Source organism: Molothrus ater, chromosome 5 (assembly GCF_012460135.2).
Source record: "Molothrus ater isolate BHLD 08-10-18 breed brown headed cowbird chromosome 5, BPBGC_Mater_1.1, whole genome shotgun sequence".
Lineage (NCBI taxonomy): Eukaryota > Metazoa > Chordata > Aves > Passeriformes > Icteridae > Molothrus > Molothrus ater.
The window spans coordinates 8,077,263-8,100,164 of record NC_050482.2 but is presented as its reverse complement, the minus strand read 5'-3'; the positions used below and the strand labels follow the sequence as shown (position 1 = coordinate 8,100,164).

The window sequence follows — 22,902 nt, the reverse complement described above, 5'->3', positions numbered from 1 at the left end:
AGTGGAGACTGTTGGCTAAAGAGGTACCTCATTTAGTCTCTACCTTAGGTTAATGTCTGCCACCTACCACACACCCACATCACAGCCCATTCAGAACCAGTGTTTCTTTCCTGCCATTCTAAAATAGCTCTTTCTGCCAAACCTTTGGTGTATTTTTATATTTAAGAAACAAAAAAATTTAAATCAGGAAAAAAACCCCTGTATTATAAATGCTTTAGATGCAGTTTAACTTCCAACTGCCCAAATAGTAACAAAAAGGCAGCAAGGTGGATTACCATCATTTAGGAACTGGATAAAACATACTCTAGCTGCAGTCCATGTTTTTTCAAAGCAGGAGCTCAAGCCTGTATGATAGCAATGAAATTAGGAAAAATCTTGGGACCTGGCTTTGCCATGGTCTTGCTGTGGGAATCTGGACTTGCAACTTATTCCCAGAAATAGAAAGACTTTCTCAGGAGACCAAAGGCAACAAAAGAATCTCCACTAGGACAGATTGCAGCTCAGAGAGACAGAAATTTTCCCAGTTTCTCAGGAGAGAAAAAACTCCTTTACCTTAATGTTATTCTGTTCCACAGCCTAATTTATTGTCTGTTCAGAGTAGCTCTTCCCTGTCTCAAAGGAGCTCTGTGAAATTAGATTCATTAAGCCATGTTAAGTGCAATGAGACTCTCGCATGGTTAAATTTCAGAAGGGCAGAGAGCACTGTCATCTAACAAGGGGCCTTCTCTGTCCAACAAATGTGCAATACACACTTGTGAGTTGTGGTAAAAACACCCTACTTGTTCTAACACTTTTGAGATTTATCTTTCCTTCTTTTCTCCAAAATATTTTCTGTGTTTTCCAGTCCCATTCACATTAAAAAAAAAATCCATGTAATAATCTCAGGGCCATTAAAAAGGGAATTTTTAACAAAAACATCAGAATAAATCCTACTGCCAGCAAAAATAAAAATCTTATGAATGTTAGAGAAAATGTTTTATGAGATTCAAAAAAATCATAAGATGGATCAAGGTTACTGAGACATAGAGGTGTTGCCTATCTGTCCCCATTTACCAGCAGGATTCTTGTTCACAAATACACCCAGAAACCAGGTTCATGTGTCTGATAGCTGTATCTAATTCATGACTCCTTGCAGGTGGTTGTTATGAAGCCATTTTCAATGTTGTTTTAAACAACATTGGCAATATCCCACAAGCATTTATCCTGTCTCTGCAGCTCAGAGAAGCAGAAGTGACAGATGTAGAGAGGGAGAGGGACACTGGTCCCCCCTGGCACTGCCACAGCCACTCCATTTGCAGGATTTGCTGGTGCCAGTGTGTCCCTGTGGCTGGCACTGGACTTACTGCCATGCTCAACAAATCACCCACCAAATCACCACCCCAGCAGCTGAGTGAGAGCCAGGTTTGCCTGGGGAGTGGCACCTGACCACAGGAGAGTGGCTGCACTAATAAGCCCAGCAGCATGAGAGCAAATAAGGGTTTCCCATCTCTCTGAATGCAGACTCCATCCACATGCTTTATTCACAGCAAGCTCTGCTAAGTGGCTGGTTTAGTTTGCAGATGCAGAACATCCAGACTTATCTTCAAAGGTGTCTGCAAAACCCACCGGTTTTGACAGTGAAAAAAGCCTGGCTACTACTGCTGCTTAAGTGCCAACATATGGATTTCAGGCACTAATTGCATGCACCACGGCTTGATTAAATTGCTCCCTGGAGCTTTGCCAGAATAAATTATTTCACTAAGCAAAAGCTGGATCTGCACTGCAATTTTGAAGCTGTTCCACACATGCCAAGGCAGCGTGGAGCTACACTGGAGGTGTGCCTCAGGTGGCTCAATCTCAGTGCACATAACTCTGGTTTACATCCCACTGTCCTCTACTTCCCTGAGCTGACACAGTCTTAGATATCAGCTCCTCTGCAGAACCTGCTAGATTCTTTTAGTCTCTTGACCAGGATAATATTTTCATGATCAAATGCTCAGATCAACATGAAAATGGCTGGAAAAAGGACTGTTCTGAAATCAATTGCATCAGCTAAGTGCCTGAGACTTGAGCTTTTTTGAAAAATAATTCCCTAATATCACAATGTTACAATATTCCAGAAAATCCCCACTTGAGAATTTCAAGAAGAGTGTCCTGATCTGAATTAATAACAGATACAACTTCACTGAACTCCATGAGCAGTAATAGCTCTCAGGGATGATTGAGTCACTATTCTTTATGATTAATCAGACTTCCTTGTATTCTTTTAATTTTTAGTCCATGAAAAATCTACCATCTGGACAGCTTCGTAATGAAGAGCTTTACAGCAAACAGCTGTAAATACATGAAAACTTTCTTCTCCCAGAGCACAGGAATGAGAATTACAGGTGTTTGCAGGGACCCTGGAAGTAGAGTGGTCTCCAAAGCTGAGGGCCTCCATGTAAACTGGGATAGTAGTTCTATGGATGCTTTTGCTGCTTAGACTAAAAGAAAAAAAATTTAAAAATTTTTAAAAGGCACAAACAAACAGAAAGGAAAAAGTAAAAAGAAACAAAACTAGCTATAAAGCTGCAATATTTGTTAGGAGCACCTTCTATGAGCTGAATGCTTGTCCACTCACTGACCAGCATTACCTGAGCTGCTGAAAATGGACTTTTTCTTTAGCAAATTTGAGGGGGGAAATGCAGAATGGAATGTGTGCATATCTTCATTATGCTTTAGCACAAATGAAATAACTTCTGCTAGAATAAACTGAGACAAGAATAGCAATTCCAGCCCACACAGTTCTGCAGGAAATGTTCCAGAATAGCTACATGGAGTACATTCTCATTACCAAATCAGAGTGCTCTTGAGAGAGGACATGTGAACCAAACCATGTGGATATGTGGGCATGTAATCAAACTTACAAAGCCACAGGGACTTAACCATGCTCAAAGCATCCATTGTACCTTGGTGGCAGAACGAGCCTCTCTGCCCATCCTGTTGCTTTAAAGCTGTTCATTTCCATCACCAGATGCAAATTAAATCCCACACTTCCAGCATAAGGCGGTTTAATGACTGTTACCATCCAGCAGGGAGGTTGAGAACACAACAGCTGCTTTCTGTGGGACAGTAACTCGTTCAGCTGCAGCACTTGCCAGCCTTGTGCCTGTACCCACTGGCAGAACTGCACTGTCAGCTAAAACCCAGGGTACTCCTTCCAAGCACTGTAAGAAAGGGTTTTTTTGGCTTAAACTAAAATAAACCACTACCAATGGGTGTTTTTTTTGTGAAGACAAACTTCAACTCAAGAGCTACAGCTGAGATGCCAGGACACCTGTTCTTTCCTGGTGTTCCAGAAGAACAGAGGATAAGAACCTCCTGAGGTCCTCAGTTCCATGTGGTCCAGAAAGTCCCTGTACATGTATGGCTCACAGCAGAGTCTGGCCCAGATGAGATTACACCAGTTTACAAGGGCACTAGTTCAGTGTCTGCAGCACAGAAAAGACAGAATCTAAATCTATAAAATCCTAAGTCATACAGGTTGCTGAAAAGCAATAAAATTCTTATTTGTTTTTTATGGGTTTTTTCGTTTTTTACCAGACTGTCTAATTTGCTACTGATATCTGAGCCTTCAAAATTTGCCTCTTCTACAGTATTTTTTTCTAAACTTTTCCTTTGCTTTTGAATTCTTACAGACAATCTGTGGTCAAAGAAACATCTGGGGAAGATTAAAAAAATTAAAGGATTGGGCAACTTTTAGTAAGTTTCCCTTGGGAATCTCAAGTACACTACTGCAGAAATCTCAAGCACACTGATGCTTTTAAAACAGTTTTGTCAGGCTGTACTCTAAGATTAGCTTCAAATTTTATTTACTGGACAGAACTTCCAGTCACCAATCTTCTCTTTGTCATTTAAGAAACTAAAATAGGAAAACAATGCCATAACCTTTCCTCATTTCTTGCCAGATGTGATCAAGAGTTGCACTTCTGTGAAAGCAGCAGAGTGGATTTGGAAATATTTAAGTATTGTACATAGCCAAATAATAAAAAAAGCAGGACTTTGGTCCACATGAATCAAACTGGAAGGACAACTAGAGGTTATTAAAAATTTTTATTTTTATTAAAAACTGTAGGTCAACATGACATTAGCTCAGTTGGGCAGGGCATGGTGCTTGTAATCCCAAGGTCGTGGGTTTGGTTCCCACATGGCCCGCTCACTTATAAGTTGGATTCAATGATCCTTGAGGGTGTCTTCCAATTAAGACCATTCTATAATTCTGTGGTTCTGTGGTTCTGTGGCATTGTGAAACACTTGAAGAGTACTAACATGCAACAAATGTGCCAACTCAGCTGGTCTGCAGCCCAAAAAAATGTTTAAATAAGTAAAAAATAGGAGAGGCGGGGATTTACCTTGAATAACTGAGGTAAGAAAGTTCTGCAAAAGGCCTGTATATTTGTGATATTTTTACAAAACAGAAACTTATGTCTTATTAGTGCATTTGGTCATCAAATACAATGAATCTTGGAGAAGATGAATCCCACTATGAGCAGCAAAGGCAGGCAAATCCCCAGGCCTTAGTAAGGAACACAGTCTGAAACTGAAATATATTGTCCATTTGTGTCTAATCATCTGTTGTTTAAACAGGCTGGGTTTCATGAAAATAAAGGTCCATTACAGTCCCAGCAGGACCCAGGGAATTAACTGGGCATCAGAACAGGTTTTGTGCATATGCTCAGTGCAATGCTTTCCCTGGAGTTTGTTATCAACATCCTCTATCAACACCCTCAATCTGTGATCGCCAGAACATCTCATTAAAAAAACACTGTCAGTGCCTTTCCCTAAATATTTCTGCTCCATTTTATAAATACCCCTCTTTAATAACCCGTGCACCCCGCTTTGTCTCTAGGTGGCAAATTTGCTCAGACTCTTCCAGATCCCCCAGATCAGCTACGCCTCCACCAGCGCCAAGCTGAGCGACAAATCCCGCTACGATTACTTTGCACGGACCGTGCCCCCGGACTTCTACCAAGCCAAAGCCATGGCTGAAATCTTGCGGTTCTTCAACTGGACTTACGTGTCCACGGTGGCTTCCGAGGGAGACTACGGCGAGACGGGCATCGAGGCCTTCGAGCAGGAAGCTCGCCTGCGCAACATCTGCATCGCCACCTCCGAGAAGGTGGGGCGGTCCAACATCAGGAAGTCCTATGATGGTGTGATCAGGGAGCTGCTACAGAAGCCCAACGCCAGGGTGGTGGTGCTCTTCATGAGAGGTGACGACTCCCGGGAGCTGATCGCGGCCGCCAACCGCTTCAACGTGTCCTTCACCTGGATCGCCAGCGACGGCTGGGGCGCGCAGGAGAGCATCGTCAAGGGCAACGAGCACATCGCCTCCGGGGCCATCACCTTGGAGCTCGCTTCCCACCCTGTTAAAGAGTTTGACAGGTACTTCCAAAGTCTCAGCCCGTACAACAACAGGCGCAACCCCTGGTTCAAGGACTTCTGGGAGCAAAAATTCCAGTGTAACCTGCAGAACCGGAAACCGCACAGAAAGGCTTGTGAAAAGCACTTCACCATCAACAGCTCCAACTACGAGCAAGAGTCCAAGATCATGTTTGTTGTGAATGCTGTGTATGCAATGGCTCATGCCTTGCATAAAATGCAGAGGACTCTCTGCCCAAACACCACCAAACTCTGTGATGCCATGAAGCATCTGGATGGCAGGAAGCTGTACAAAGATTATCTCCTGAAAGTAAACTTTACAGGTAATAACTCCTCTTTTGGTACCTACAGAATGTAATTAATCAGTGTAATTAAGGAACTGTTCATCAGTTATGGTAACAGCCAGACAAATTCCTGGTAGCAACTATTTACACAGTTCAGACCAGGGTGGTACACAGGCAAGGTCACTCCTATCACAAGAAGGCAGAAAGGAGAAGGAAGAGGAGCTTGATGAGACTCCTAAATAAAATAGGCTGATGCTCCTCCTGCTTCCAGCAGAAGGAAGAGGTGAAGGTGGCAACAGCTGTTCTTCGCAGTGTTGCACTCCATCCTCTAAAATTCCATACACCAACACCCATTTATTTCACAGCCAGTTTGGGCATGTGTGAAAGCCAATGGTCCCTTCACCACCTGCTACACCAGGCAGCCGCCTGCTAATCCCATGCCAAGACTTGGCCTTCTCTCCCCAGCTTTGCTACAAATTTACATAACTGCTGGACCATGGCCAATGTCCTTGCAATAGTAAAGTAATAATTCCTGTCATAGAACCAGATGCATATAAACTATTTAAATATACGGGGAAGTGCCATTTCCTGTGTTACAGAACTACAGGCTTAATGGCAAAGTATAAAAAAGTTACAATAAACATGTGCAGGAGATGTGGAGGAGGGAGATCAATCTGGAATGATATAAGCAAACTTCATGGAGACTGGCTGCACAGCACATGGCATCTCTGTGGTTTTGCCACCACATAAAGCTGAGTTTAGCTTTTTATTAATACTATGCCATAACAATATTACACCTCAGCAAAGCTAAATAGATCTACAGAGGAAAGAAGTAAAGCATAGAACACCCTGTCTTTTTGTTTCTTCATGTCTGAGTTTCTTCTGAAGGATCTAGGTTGAACTTGAATTTCTATGTACAATGAAACTGATATTCTCAACTGCCTGAGTTGATAGTAAGGAGCCATCATGCTGTGCTTTGAGTGAGAACCAGCTCAAAGAGGAATTGAAGCATAAACATGTGTAGGATGCAGCATGCTCAATCCCAAGAGACCTTCAGTAATTGTACAATGCTAATAACACTGAAAACTACATAATACTGTCAAATTGGAGCTTGGACTTTCCCCTCCTTTAGAGATGTTCTCAGCCTTTGACCCAGATCACTTCTAGATTTTACCAACCACATCCCTGGTGCTTCTCCAACTCCCAGAGGGATGCAGCTGCTGTAGCCAAGAACTCAAGTCAGAATGTAACAAACTTCTTGGGTTTAGACCTCTAGAAATTAAGAATAATCCTTTCTCCTTCTCTTCCTCACAGCACTTACAACATAGAAGCTCTTTTCTTGCTTGCCTGCACTTATCCTCAGAGATACTTGAATGTCTTTAAATTGTTGAAATCAATTGGTTTTAGGAGGACAGCACTTCATGGGAGCTGATTCCTGGCATGCTGATCAGGAGGGAAGGCAGGGTGTGCTTCTGTCCCTGCCAGGGAAGTACTTCACTACTGTAATGACCACCTAAATGAGTAGGCACTTCAATCTTTTAAACTTCAATTATTTTGAAGATTTTTCTGACACTACAGGTGTTTTTATGAGCTTAAATGAAAACACTATTGAGTCCAGCTTTAAGACTAAGCAACCTTTGTTTAAATATAGGATTCTTAATAATTTTTTGAACATGCAGATATTTTTAAGCTCCCAAGCATTTTCTCACTCAACATCTAGATATAAAGTCAAAATAACCCCGATTTTCTTTCACCAAAATCTCAGGAAATTTTTTATTTATCTAGAGCCAGGAAAAATAGCTTTGATTTTGACTGAAATAGCTTTTATTTTTTTATGAATTGGGAATTGAAGCTGTTCAAGCTGGAAAAAAATTGAAGCCTGTAAATTTTCAGTTTTGAAAACAGAAAGCTGTTTTTTGAACCAAATTAATTATATTAAAAATCAGCATGGAAATCTTTGAAACTCTGAAGAGCTTTATTTCCCATTAATTTTCATTTCCAATCTAAAATATTAAGAAACCTGTCAAGTTCTTTTCCAATGGCTTTGTTCCATATACATTTTTTAACAGCTTACAACATTATTTTCTCATCTTATTTCTTTATTATTAGTTCTTCCATTATAATGTGAATCCCTTTTTTAATATAAGTTATTTCTAAAGCAGGTGAATGATTTTTATGAAGTGAGTTATTAAGCAAATCTTCCATCCCTTCCTCCTTTCGGAAGAGTTAATACATATGTGAGATTTTAATACATATAAGTCTTGTCATTGATTTTTATGGGACCAAGAATTATTCTTTGCTCTTTCCTGGCTGAAGAAAATCTTTGTGTGTGTTGTTAATGCAATATAAGGACCTTGTTGCATGGTACCTTTGATCAATGATGCTCTCATATTTCCACCTCCAAACCAGAGTATTGTATTTGCGGGGTGCCCCGATGAAGGAAGGAATGGTGAATCTGACTCCATTTTCTCAGGAGGCTAATTTATTATTTTATGATACTATATTACATTAAAGAATACTATACTATACTATACTAAAAAATACAGGAAGAATACTTACAGAAGGTTAAAATGATAATGAAAACTCCTGACTCTCTCCAGCATCCTGACACAGCCTGGCCCTGATTGGCCAATGAGTCAAAACAACTCACAGCAGAATCCAATGAAACAATCACCTGTGGGTAAACAATCTCTAAACACATTCCAGACAAGCAAAACACAGGAGAAGCAAGTGAGATAAGAATTTTTTCCCTTTTCTCTGAGGCTTCTCAGCGTCCCAGGGAAAAAATCCTGGGAAAGGGATTTGTCCAGAGAATGTGAATGCCACACCTGAGTGTTTTCCCAGCACAGAGAGAGGGTGGCGTGGAAGTTACCAGGCCTGCAGCTGCACTACAACCAAGTCAGGCTGTGGATCTTCTCTCTTCTTTAGCCTGGGTAGCCATCCAGACCCACCACAAGGAAGCAGGCAAGAAACAGAGCACTGATAACCATATTGGCAAACACACAAGCAGATATTTAAGCAATGCCTCCTCTGCTAAAAGGCAGGGGTCCACATGAGCCCTGGAAGCAAAGAAATCAAACAAAGAAATGGTGGAAGAAGCTAAGCAAATGGCTTGAATGTCTTGTCCCAGTTTGCTGGCACATGAATTTCACACACACCAGTCTGAGTAAATGATTGGGTGCATTCCTATGACTGGTGTGGGATGGAGCAATTTTAGACATTTACCCTTCACACTCAAATTAGTTTTGATTAGTCTTTGATTACAGTTGATGGAGGGGATCAGCACTTACAGAGAGTGCTCCAGCCCATGTGAGGTATGATTTGCCCCTACATCTCTTGCTACTGACTACATATGGAGCATGGAGTGATTAAGGTTTATTTTCACTTTGCCATTTAGCTGAAAGCCTGAAGTGAGACTCCCAGGAACAGCAATAACGTGATTTACAAGGAAATACTCAGGGACCAGCTAACAGCAGGGTGGTTGTAGGGGACTAGCAGGATTTGTGCATCCTTGTGTTGCCACTGCTGCTGACATGCTGTGTGACAGGTAATTTCACTAATATCTCTGGGTTCCTACTTATTTCTCCTTTTTCATTAAATCGAAATAACTCCACAGAACTGCAGTGTGGGATGAAGACAGGGTGAGATTTCACTCCTTATTGTCTGTGAGATACATCAGACACATAATTTTCTTGCAAGTCAGTAAGACATATATGACAAATGTTGGGATATTCTGAATCTTTATAGTAAAGGAAAGAGAGACACCTGTGCCTAATTCCAGCTTCCAGCAGCAGGATGTGAGAATGCAAAGTCCAGCCCCTAGATAAATGCACTCTCTCAATCTCAGTGTTTGTTTGGCCTTTCAAAGAGATATAGGCTGGTTCATCTTCTTGATCTTCCCATCCTCTGCATTCCCTCCTGAGGGCACAAGTGCAGCACTTGATGTTCTAAATCGTGATGGTTTTCTGCTGGTAAAGAGATGCCAGTTCAAGAGGCTGTTAACTTGTACTACCAGAACAACAAAGAAGTGCTGAACAAAAGTACAGGTCTCCCTGGCAGAGAGCACAGAGTAAACTCAACTTCCCACCATACCCAGCAGTTGCCTGGTGAAGGGCAGCACACTGAGGGGCCCCTGGGAGGGTTATGAATCCAGGGATGAACCCACACATCCAGAAGCCTTGCTCCCCCACAAGGGTGGAGGGGACAGTGCAGCAAACAGCTTTGCTGACTAATTTAGCTTGTTTAAGCCACCAGCAGGACACAGAAAAGCAGTGTTGTCATTGCCCAGAGCACTACTGCAAGCCTCACGTTTGACAAGTGCCAGGACAGCGTGAGAGGGGTGTCCATCATTTGGGATAAAAAAGTGGCAGGGTCTTGCACAGCTGTGCCCTGCATGTTTCTGTCTGGTGCAGCTGCTCCTCCAGGACATTGGACTGGAAGGGGAGGGTGAGGAAGGGCAGCCATGATAATGAAAGACCAGCATTAGTTCCAGGGTTCCTTATCTGGCTGTGCAGGATAACCCAGGAGTGTAGGGCTGGGCTCCAGCTTTTCCCACTCCATTTAGCAGAGCTGATGCTGTAACAGGACTAACCCTGCCCTCAGTCCAGTGTGGGAGCATATGAGCGGAGGGGGGTTGGATTTTGGCACGTATGCATGTCCACATGTCTCATGCAGATTTCTGAACCTGCATAGTTAATGGTTGGAGGAACTTGGCTAAGGTAGTGGACTTGGAAAAAAAATCATTAAAAATTTTAGGCAATGTGTATTTAAAGTACTCAGTGTCTTTTCCTATGCTTTTCTCCCTCCTGAGTTACCAGAGTCACTGTCATGGACGTTTCTGTCTTGTGTTCAGAAATCCCTCTCCTCTACAGCAAAGCCTATATCATCAAAAATAGCTTATCCTGGGCAAGTCCTCTCCCCTGGCTAACCAGAATGACTACTCCAAATGAGAAAGGGGTTGTAAGTCAGGTCTGATTTGTCCCCTTTCTTCCACTGGACTTTATGACAAAACTTCTATTCTTACCTGATCTTACATTTCTATGTGGTTCATTATTTTCTTTCTCTTCCTCCTCACTCTGCCCCAGTCAACACTGAAATAATATGAAGCAGAAGCACAAACTCACCTTCTCATTTATTCTGGAACACTGGTGACTTCTATTGTGGGAACACAATTTCACAGACCATTTCCACCGTATCTGTTCCATCCAAGTAAGAAAGAGCTGAAGTCATGGTCTGCAACAAGCAGATGTCACCTTACTTCTGAGCACAGCAGCATTGCATGGTCCCTGCTCTGGGATTTAGCCATAAATGTTTACTGTCAAAAGTGCACTTTGAAACTCAGTGCTCAGCCAGGCTGCATGGAGAGCAGACCAAAGGAATGCTGCATTTGCTATCACAAGAAGATTACAGCTGAAGAAACTTCAAAGGCTGGCTATGAGTTCACAGCAGGGAGCACCTGTGAGGGCTAAAGCCAGAGCTCAAACCCAGGCTCTGCAGCAGATGGCCCTGCTGCTCCATCACCTCACCCAAGGAGCTCCTTCTCATCAGGTCAGATTCCCCTTGCCTTCAGCACTCAGTCAGCAGTGAGGTCCTCGTGGCCTTCCTGGTGATGATTGTTTGTAGAATAAACCAGAACACTCCTTCAGATGAAGGCAAAGCTCACATGGGCAGAAGGCATCCACTTGTTAATCATAAAAGTTGTAAAAGTGTAATACATGATGAATTTGTAGCTAATAAAAGCAAGGAAAATGAGTGAATTCCCCCAGATACTAATTAAAGATGCACATGAAAAAGATGTCTAGGGTTTGTAGGAAAAAATAACTGCCTTTTCCTGGGACCACAAATGTGTCACAGTGTTTAAAACCTTGCAAGCAGCTAAGGGACAGTCTCTGAAAGCACACTTGAGACTTGCTGTTCCAGAGCAGAGGAACAGTTGAACCTCTACAGTATTTTCTCATATTCTCTCTCTATTGGAGTTACATTGGTGTAAATACACAGAGAGCTGCAGTGAGATTTTGATGGCCTGGTAATCCTAATGGCCTCATCTACTTTCTCTTTCCTCCTCTCTTTAGAGGCCTCATGAGATCTGCTGTTCTTTTACTTTGGGTAAATTTACCCTCCAAGAGTAAGTAAGCCAATATCTCTACTTAGTTGTCCTGAAGATTTTAGTATGTGTATATACTAATATATTTTTATATATTCGTATATATATATATATGCATTTCTATAGATTTTGATTGTGCGTGCTATAGATTCATAATACATTAAATCATAAAATTAAAGAATGAAGCAGGTTGGGTGGTCTCTAGGCTAACTTCCTGAAAGGTAAGGCAGCTGTGTAGTCAGACTAATTTGCTCAGGCCTTTATAGATGTAAACTGGTTGAAACTAAAATACTCTAGAACCTTTTCAACATCTAGTTTAGGTTTGAGGTCTCATGATGGCAAGCAACTGGTCTGCACTCTGGGTGTGTTGTGTGTCACTCACTGCACCCTGTGAACTGGATACCTGGGCTGGCAGAGGGGCACAGGTGCCATCATCTCTAGGGCACATGTTCCAAACAAAATTTCCATTAAAACTTCTCTCACCAGGATGGCAGGTCAGTGACCTACCTGCTAAAGTTGTCTGCTATCAAGCCAGAGACCATGATAAAAAGCTGCTGTTTCATGCTTTCCTTTGTCACTAAGTCACAGTAATTAGCCCGAGTGAGCAGGAGCAGAGGTTAAATTGTGTTTTCACCCCTTGAGATAAGCTCCAGCAGCTGAGGCCAAGGTGTGCTGGGCCATTGCTCCCCATCCAACTGGGTGTAAGGTACTTTTGCCTGGTGCCACCACTGCTGGCTGCCACTGCTCTCTGCCTGACGTGGGCTCTGAGCTCCCATGGACAGAAGGATGGGAAAGGCAGCATTAGCAGGATGCAGAGCAGCAACAGCTTCTCTTCACAGTCCTCAGGAAGTCTCTGGAAGGATGTTGCCTTTGGCCTTTACCCAGCTGGGTGTCATTCCTGGAAAGCCTGAAGAAACCACAGGCCAGCAACAGCCCCAAACTTGTTATAGTGGCATATTTAGGTGAAACTACTTTGGCATCCCTAAAATTGCAACTGGATCTCCATCTCGGTTTCCTCTACTTGAATATTTAAACAACCCACCACTTCAGCTGAGCTATGAAATACTGAACATAAAATTATATAGTCTATGCCTTGTATGTAATTTATAGTCAGCTGCTTATCTCCTATTACTAATGTAGCCTTTAGGCAGCCACAAATCTCTAGATTTCACAGCATCCATGGGAGTGTGTAAATGAGGATGAGATTAGACACCCTGTGTTTGTGGAGAAACACATGACTGGCAAACAACAATGATTTTCTTTCAGAGCACATATTTGGGAGACAGAAGGCTTGGTAACCTAATTTCTCTAAATCACAGGCTCCTGTGTTTGCCTGCTGCTTGTTTTATAATAGTTATTATTTTATCTTTTGTTTTGCCAGAAAATGATATGTGAACCCCTAACACCAAGGGTCAGTGCAAGTCCTCAGAGGAGCAGGAAATGTCATAAAACCTTTTCATCCCCCAACTATGCACATTCCCTTTCCAAATCCTACTGGGTTTTACAGTACGAGGGCAACCCAGGACATACCACAGAATTATATTCTTATTTTTCATGCAGATTTACCTGGGAGAAATGTTTGCATATAAGTAAAGAGATGTCAGGTCTGCTTTTTTCTGTGACCTTGAAGGAAAAGATGTCAGGTGAGAAAGAAAACTTTGGTTCAGGATTCCTATCCCTTACATTTTTGCATCTAATTTGGCTCTGAAAAGCCCATGGAAAGACCAGACTCTTCTCTACCACCTGCTACAGAAGAGCACTTTGTCAATTCCACACCTGATATCAGTTAGTCTCACTTGCATGCAGAGATACTCCAATGGGGGCTGACAAAGGCAAAGGCTGGGCTCAGAACATGAGCACAGAAGTGTTGAGGATGAGGACAACACATGAGAAGGTGATTCCATTTTACTCTTTTGTGTAATCTAGGTTTGCCCTGGACTTCCAGTGAATCTCCAAGAAAACTCATATTTTCCAAAGGTGATGACGAAAACTACAGAAAGTCACAAATTCAGATGTCTAATCTCAAAGATAACTAAATGTTGTTATTTTTACAAAACCCATATCCTTGTTGGCAGCTAATAATTATATTACAAGGGCAGTAATGAAAGCATAATCTATAGAAAAGTACCTTTTCTCCTTTAAATAACCTTAATGTCACAACATCCCTGGAAGATAATTACTTCACCCAGTAGAGCACAGTGCAAAGATATTTCCAGGTTAAACAGAAACAGGGACAAGACCAGTAGAGCTGCATTAATGAGACCCTGACACTCAACCCAGCCTGGCACTGCTATCTAGACACAGATCATGGCCTGAATCCTACATCAATCCCACATAGCAAGTTTGCAGACAAACTTGTCCCAAGCCAACTGCTGTATTTGTACTTGTAAACTGCAGCCCAGATGAGCATGTGAATCTATTTCAGCTTTCTGCAAAGCCTGAACTACTCCCTTCAAGTTTGTCTTTTCCAGTTCTGATTCTCAGACCCCTACCATTCAGTGATACAGGGACAAAGAAACTCAACCCAAACTCACAACAGCCATTGTTTACATTTTCCACCAACATATCTTTCCCGAAATTCTTCCCATTTTTTCAAAAAGCAACCATCTTTACATCTTCATGGAGCAGAAACTCCTTTTACATATGCATGCTTTTCACAAACTGACCTTCTACACAGCTCCCATCAGCTGCAAACTGGATGGATCTGACAGACAAATGTGCATGACTTTCATTTCCTCATTTGTCAGAGCCAAGTTTCTAAACACCTCTAAAAGCATCTCAGAGAATATCTGCCTTGACATCACTGCAATATTTATGGTTATTTAGTTAGCAGATATAGAATATAATGTAAAAAATATATTTCATTGCTGTTATCTCGGTGAGTCATTTCCTTTTGTTTCCTTCTTCCTGCCTTGAAAGTGTATTTGTCTGAGCATATAACAAGTGAAGACAAAGAATATTAAAATTCTTCAAGGCAAGGGGAACAATTCATGCACAGGGATATCAGAGGCAGAGAAACTTCTAACAGAAATGTCCATGAAATTCCAGCTGTAGCATGGCAACAGGAACAATCTTTTGATTTGCTCTTTTGCTTTTTGCTCCATCCATGGACAGCTCACCTGCTCACTGTTGGGATGAAAAGGGGTTCAGCACTACATCAGAAAAGGACCACGTCTCTAAATAGAAATCCTTAAACTTAAGGCATGTATTTTGTAAATAAATTACCAAGATCAGTAATTTGGGGTGTAGGGTCTCCACACAAAAACTCACTCTTTCCTGAATGCATGTGAAGAACAGCTCAGAGCCAGAAGCTGTGGGGATGGGAATGGTTGTTGCAAACACCCAGTAAATGGAAAGCAGAGGTTATTGTACCTCACAACCTGAAGGCCCCTGCCCTCAGTCTTGCATCTGAATTTCATCTCCTAGAGTTCTGCTTTTCTTGCACAAGCCCATCTTTCTACTTGGCAATATATTGATCACCCCATCTCTTCTAGAATAATGACACATATACATCCAGCACACTTCTTACAAGAGAAATTCAAGACTATTTCTGAAGGCTGGGAGATATTCCCTTTTTAATTGTGTATCTGCAATTGCTCCTCAATTCCATGGAGGTTTCATGCAGTACATTTTTCTACTTGCTGCTATACACAGATTCCAGACAATTTGATGGAATAAGCTAAGGCAACTATTCCTTTGTACATAAGAAATATTTACCAGTTCTCTGGGTGAAATATGAGGCTCAGTGAAGAAAACACCATAGTTTTATTCAGGGAAGGGAAAGCACTGTGCTCAGAAGAAACAGGGAAAGTGCTGGTGTGAGAAAGCTGAGGGAAGCCCAGGCTTGAACAGAGTCCTCACACAGAATTTATGTGCTACAGAAATCCCATGTAATTCTGCAGCTGAGAGAATATGGATTTTCAGGGTGGAATGTGATTCCTAAGGGCTACATCTGAGATCACTTTAATTCTGTGATCCAATTTTAACCACATTTGTTGTATGGAAAACACACAGAGAGGCATGAACATGCACATTCACAGGAGCACTCACCCACTGTTCTTTAAAATTTTACTTTGCTTAACCCAATTCTCTAATAAGAAATAAAACTTGATGTATGAGTGTTGAGACTGCATTTATAAAGAGTGAGCAGCAAATCCAAAATCAGTGCTCTTTACACACCAAAGGGAAGGGGGTACCTCCTGATGTTCAGTTAGCAACATTGGTGAGTCCCAGCATCCACAATCAGGGGACAGACCTGACCCAGTTCATTTTCTTGGAGAGGCTGTTACTGGCCTTGTACCTTCCTGTTACTGCATTTGTTTACTCACCATTCACAGGATGTTTTGCACATGTTGCAAATATGCTCTTCTTTCTATACTTATGCCTTAAAAAACATCTTCCCTTCTTCCCAAGGTTTTATTTGTGTAGTGATCAGTAGCTAAACTCTTTGTGTGGAGCTCTGGAGCCTCAAGCTTCAGTGTGCTTCTGCTACAGAATTGTCCTGCTCTCTTCCTGTGGGCAACACCTTCTCTGTGCCTCTAACTTTTACAGAAGTAAATCTAAGTCTTAGATTTACTTCAAAACACCAGGGCATGCCTGATCATATGCAGAAATTTATGGGGTGGGCTTGCTTGACTTTCCTAGTCTAAGCAGCAATTATACCATTGCCTGTAACAGCAAAAGGTTGTGCTTTTGTGGTTCCTTCCCTTGACATAAATAACTATACACCATATGCCCCAAATAATAAATTTTACCTGTGGTTTCTGTAAAAGTAAAATTTTTCCATGACATTTCTCTGTTGCCCTGATGAAAGCAGCAGCTGATCACTGCTCTGAGTGATCAGCTTTGTGTCAAAGATTGGCCTGCTGTACTAGGATTTGTGTCTACCAGAGTGTGGCTAAAAAAAGCTATGAAACTGGTATTGGGAACTGATGAAAATGTGCTGAAAAAGTTTGTTAAACTTCCTCTATTACATCTGCACATCCATTTGAATAAATAGCTAATGGCTAGTTAATGCTCCAGTAACTGAAAGAATAAAAAGCCCATCTTTAAAGGCTCTTTGGAGAAGAAATTATCTCAAGTCAGAGGAAGGTTTGAGGCAGTACTGTTAATGTCTTTTCTAGATCTCTGAAACATTTTATCAGTCTAATCCTATCAATATGTCTCTGCTTCCACCATAAAACAGGCAAATAAATCAACATTTTCATTTTACATTTTCCCCTGAGGTCCGGTGATTGCTGTTGCTGAACTGATTCAGTGGAGAAAAGCATTAGCAAAAATGATTCTGTGCTCTCAGCTTTATCTTTTATCCCTGAGAACAGAAGAATTTGCAAGTATTAATAGGACAGGCAGGTTGTGCATTGTAGCATAACACATGCAAATGAACACTGAAGATGTTGTGAGAGATGACGTGTTACCTTGGCAGCTTGTGTGTGATATTCAGGAATAACCTTAAAAGCCAAGAGTTATCCTTTTTCTGACTCTCTTTTAACTGAAATTCATTGTTGTGAGAAGCCCACTTTCAACTCTCTGGCTGACTCAGCATTTGGTCAGCTGAGATGGACTCTGTTGAATACTGAATTAACTTGCAATTTCAGTAAATGGGCATTTCCAGTCACTGCTTTATTATACGGAAAAGAGTCAAAATAAAATCCAGGCTCATACCTTTACAAGAGAAGATGATCATATTTAATGTGTGTGATGGGCCTTACTGAAAATACTCATTTTATTTCTCCATTGGTGGAGAAATAAAGTATTCCTTGACACACTTTTGTAGTTTAACTGGAGAACTATTGATGGAGGAAGTTACCCACCTCCCTGGTGGCATCTCACATTAGCCAGAGCCCACCTTTGGAGGTGCCAGTTTCTTCCCACTCTCCATAGGAGGTCTGTAAGAAAACTGCATTCCCAAAATAGACACTCCAATTAAACTTCTGATCATGAAATATAGGTCACTTTTTTTCATTCACGTATTATATTCCTAGAGAAAACTGGTCCACTCCAGAATCTTACACCATGTGATGTGTGAAACATTCACCTTTCCAGCTGTACTCCAATTCTTTGTCCTCCACCTGCATGTCAGATGTGCCAAATGCTATAGCTGAGCTGGATAATGTGTCTGAGCCTAAAGGTTCCTGTGTTTCACTATGGTATTGTGTCTTTATTCCAGCCCTGAGGCATTCTACAGCTCCTTTTTTTTCCACAAAATGTTCAATAAATTTGAGCTTCAATTATTTCAAATACATGCACTCCTTAGAATTCGCTACTTAGGGTTTTATTTTCCTACTGCAAATACAATTTCATTTTGCAAATTACCTCATTATTAGCAATTTGTAGGGTGATTGCCGAGAGTTTTCAGTAGCTCCTTAACAAAAATAATAGCAGAGTCATAAGATTTGTAAGAAGAGGTAATACTTTTATTAGACTGCCCACATATCTGCAAAAAAAAGAAGCTTTTGGCATAACATCTCTTTGTCATATCTTGTCTTGCATCTCGATCAGACCTTCTGTTTCTGAACTCTATACTTCTAAAGAAGTGAACAAAAAGCTTTCAGCAATTACTCTGCAAATGGATAGTAATGAGGCTGTTTGCAGAGGGAAATTGTGTTTCCAGCAGGAAATAAAAACCTGATACACTAAACTCGGAGCAGAGTTGTTCCTTCTAAATAAATGGAGGTCAAATTGACTGAGCAATGGTGCTGGTGACCTAATGGAGTGACCTTGGGCCTGAAAGCTTGTGCACTCCTTCCATCTGTGAGACAAATAAGAAATACTGCCTTTCTCAGACACTGGAAATTTCTTGTATCTTGGACTGTCACAGATACAATATTACTACTACTAAATAATTGCATTGCAGTATAAGTAATTAAATCTATGTCAGTCCACCTGATTTGGGAGTGTCTTCATATCAAGTCAATTAGGAAATAACAGTCAGAGGGTCTATTTCATGGTTCGTTTGCTTCTGATCTCTAAGGGCAAACTATCTAACTAAATTATTCAGAGCTGTGTCTGGAAACACGTCTCTAATCCTTTAGTCCCCACAGAGGAGAGAATGTTTTAACCAACTTCCTGTAATATCTTAATAACTAAATCTATTCAAATTTCCTTCAGGCTGACAAAGAAGGGAAAAAATATTATTAGATATTTAACACTTCCTTAGACAGCTTTGTATTCAGTCTGGGGGTGGAATTAGCACATCATGGAACAGTGCCTCCAAAAAGAGAAACATTCATGTCCCTGTGATATAACCATGTCCCAGATTTAGTCCAAAAAGTAAATTTTAGCAAAATTAAAACACAGCTTCAATCTCTTCCAGCTGCACCTTGGATGTACTGGAAAGGGAGGGGTAAAAGACATGGCACCAGTACCCAGCTCTGAGGTTACATGGGAATGTCCCTCAGCCAAATGTTCAAATTGGACACAGGGCACCCATAACCCCTGAACTGGCAGAAAATCACAATCAAAAAAATCAGTCATGTTCTCTGAGAGTAACATTAATATTCAGCATCTGACAGAGAACTCACCAGCCAACTCAAATTTTCCCTGGATCAAAACATTTCAGAAGCTACCAAAGGCCAGCCCAGAACTCACAGTTCCAGCTCCTGAGCTGTGCTCTCACCCCAAACAGTGGCCATAATTCTTCATAATGGGAGTGGGTTCCCCTTGCTTCTGTGTACAAAATAGGGAGCTGGCCTGAGGGGGGAGTTAGGCAGTTTGAAGTCATGGTTTAATTTCCTTTGTAATTGCAAGTTGATTGCTGGTTTCAATTACATTGCATGCATTTTGCCTCTTGTGACAACCATTTCCTTAAGTGGATAAACTTAAATTAAAAGAATGGTATCAACTGAAAGGCATTTCTATGCTGGAATCTCAGGAATTACTCATATTAATTATCAACTTAGCAGACTTATTAAAAAAAAAAGAAAAACACCTTGGATGATTTTCCATACATATTTGTTTTATTTAAAAGTTAAACTCAAAAACTGCAAGAAACACCCTTAATTTCAGGGGAGATTGTTTGTATTTTTAAGGAGAAATACAATGAGTGCAGAATTTTTACATGCTTTTATCTTCTATGTATCGGAATCCAAATGCTTTAAGAAGAAATCCTTTTTTTAATTCCTTAAATTTCCTTAAAAGGAGTAAGGGCAATTTCATAGTTTTCTTTAAGAAGGCTTGTAACTTAGCATCTATTTCATTCTTGCCACATCCTAAAGACCACACCTATGCCTGAGAGCTGCACAAGCAAGAGGACAACACATACCTGGAAATGTAAAACATTGTGCTTGAGGCAAGCAATTCACAGGAAAGGTAGCCTGGGAGCTCTGTGCTCAGCCAGGCTGAGGATAATGAGGATAATGACAAGCTGAAGGAATTATTCCCATTTTTCAGACCCTTCTTACCTTATTTTGCAAATGTTCATGGACTGCTCTCTCTGATAGCCCCCACAGCAGGCTGTGCAGGCAGCTTGTGAGACACCTGCTCTCAGGTACTGCAGAGAGCTTGGACATGCTGCACCACTGGGTGCTCCAGCTGTGAGCCTTTCTGTCCCAGACTTTGGTGCTATTCACCTCACTTGACTTCAGATACATAAATAGTGGGGGTATTTCAGATAGTCACACTCCTGGTGGTCAACAGAAAAAGAAAGGTTTGGCTGGGCTATTCTAGACACTACTCTAAAGTGAACCCTAGAAATTGTCAATACTCATTCTCTTTTATAGGACACAAGTTTGGGATGACTAACTCATCCACATATATCCCCTGATAGATCTTTGCCACAAAAACATTTCTGTCTCTGACTAAGAGCAAAAGTTTGGGGGTCTACAACTAGTTTTAAAACTCCCAACAGCAAGTGTCTAGCCTAAGAGAGAAACCATAGACCTGAATGGAAAATCTGTAGACACAGATAGGAAAATGACATTTTTAGTGGACTAACCTGTCTCATTTGTCTCATTCATTTCTTAAATGAGAACAAGCAATGCTGCCTTATGACCCAAACACATCCAGAGGCAGTGGTGCAGAGGTTAAAAGTGCTGGTCTCTGTGGAAGGTAGTATTTTGTTAATTGTGGAGAGGTACATCTAGTGACACTTCCCTCTGATCTTTCCCCATACTAACTCCTAAATTGCCAAATTTCAATGTGCCTTCTGTCAATCATGTATGAAACCAGCTGTGCTGTGCTGAAGCTGAAACAGGAGTGGGTGCATCAGGTCTCTGTTGCTTGGTCTAAATGTTCAGCCAAGCAGAAATATGTCACTTTGACCTCAACAAGGCATATTGAGCTAAAAATAAAAGAGAATTAAAAGAAATGTTCATTCTCAGGGTCTTTTCTGATACTTTTCAAGATAAGGCATCCTACACACAGATGAGCCTGTTGGACAAACACAACATATCCTGTTATATTATTATCTAGGCTCTCCATTAAAGTGTTTTTAAAAGGCATTGCCCTTGATACGTAACAGGAAGAGTAGGGGAGGATTAAAAGATAGCTATATTTTTCTATTTCAGAAAAAAATTTCTTATTTTTCAACCTTAAATCAGGAGTTTGGAGTTTTTGCAGCACCACCTAGTGAGACTAAGGAGGTTTTACTCAACTTTTCAGAAACTCCAGCCTGTTCCCTCTTTACTTCTCCCTTTCTATTTAATTAGGATCTCCTCATAGTCTTTGGGGCCAGGATGATGTGGAAGAAGGTACCTTCAGTGCACCCAATAGCCCTTTCTACACCTCTTTACATGAAATCTCCCAGCTGCCAAGCTGAAAATCTGCAGTGCTCTCATCAAGCCTTGCTAATAATGAATTGCCTCCTAGCTAGGGAGCTGTGCCTCTGTGATCTGTGCCTTGTTTGGAAAGAATGCACTCTGCAAACAAAGAACAGAGGCATGTTTCAGTGGACATGAAGAATGTTCTTAGATGTAGGGATATCTGTCGTCATTCCCACCAGGAAGTGTTAGTGAGGATGTTTTCTACAGGACAGCATCTACACACTCAAATCTGTGCCAGACACATGAGAGACTCTATGCAAAATATCCTTCCTGGGCCGAAGATGTTGCTGACAAACAAAACCCAGTCTGATTCCAAGCCAGTTAAGATGACACACACCTTTCCCTAGGCTGCTCAGCCTCCTAAAAGATTTCCAGTGCCTAATTAGGATGAAAACTGCTTTGTTTTTCTCATCTATTCATTCCTTGTTAAAAATCCTGGAGTGTTTTTCACTCAACTGAGGCATTGTGCAGAATTAGAAAAACTTAAATATATTTCTCATATTGCCTCTTCAAATAAAGGTTTGGCCCAAAAATAAAATAAATCTCCAATTCAGAACTTTCTTTCTGAATTTTTTCATGTCACCAAGAGCTGTACATCACTGACATCAAAATTATTAAAGATTTCTAGATAAAAGCAACTCACCTGCTTCCAACAGTCAGATAATCACATTTTTGCAAGTTATATGAATGTTGGAAAAATTGATCCCACTTAGGAAGATGGAAACAAATGACATAATTCACTACATAAAAGCTATGATGTTATGTTCTTATCTGTATCTGCTACTAAAACAGTCATAAATCTGCAGTTATTCCCCTCTTATCTGAAGCTGAAGGAGTTTGTCCTCCCCTTGCATAGTGGAATCCTCTCCTCCAGTAGGATCTCTCCAAGGAGCAGAGTTCAGCTGCCTGCACTGGGGTTCCAAAGGTTTCTGCCTTCTGCCCTCCTGCTCTTATAAATGTCACTGCTGCTGCACCTTCATCGCTGAAATGCTGCAAGCTGGAGCACAAAGCATCACTGCTTTAGGTCTTTTCTAATTATCCTTTCTTTTCCTTGATAACTTCTTCTACAAAATTCCTCTTGTATAACTGCTTTACAACAGGACTAATTCATTTCATGAAGTGCAAGGGAAGGAGAAGATTCAAAGGCTCAAAGGAGGCAAAGTTCATATTGTCCCTCAGCCTCTTAGCTAGCAGCTGATGAGATCCAGGGACTCTTGTCCGTCCTCTCCCAAGGGATGAATGTAAAAGAGCTGAGCTACAACTCTGAAATAGACCTGCCAGAAATACCTGCTATAAAAATTGTAGGTTTCTCAGGTCTAAAAATTGAGATATATAAAAGAATTTGCAGAGTGAC

The 22,902-nt window shown here is 41.2% G+C and overlaps 1 protein-coding gene across 1 annotated transcript in view; it reads left to right on the top strand.

Annotated features, from left to right (window-relative positions):
* The window catches only part of GRM3 (glutamate metabotropic receptor 3), a 103,796-nt gene that overhangs the window by 66,618 nt on the left and 14,276 nt on the right, over positions 1 to 22,902 (top strand). Inside the window, 1 exon segment of the mRNA XM_036401767.1 lies at positions 4,868 to 5,723. Within this exon segment, the coding sequence (XP_036257660.1) occupies positions 4,868 to 5,723 (856 nt within the window).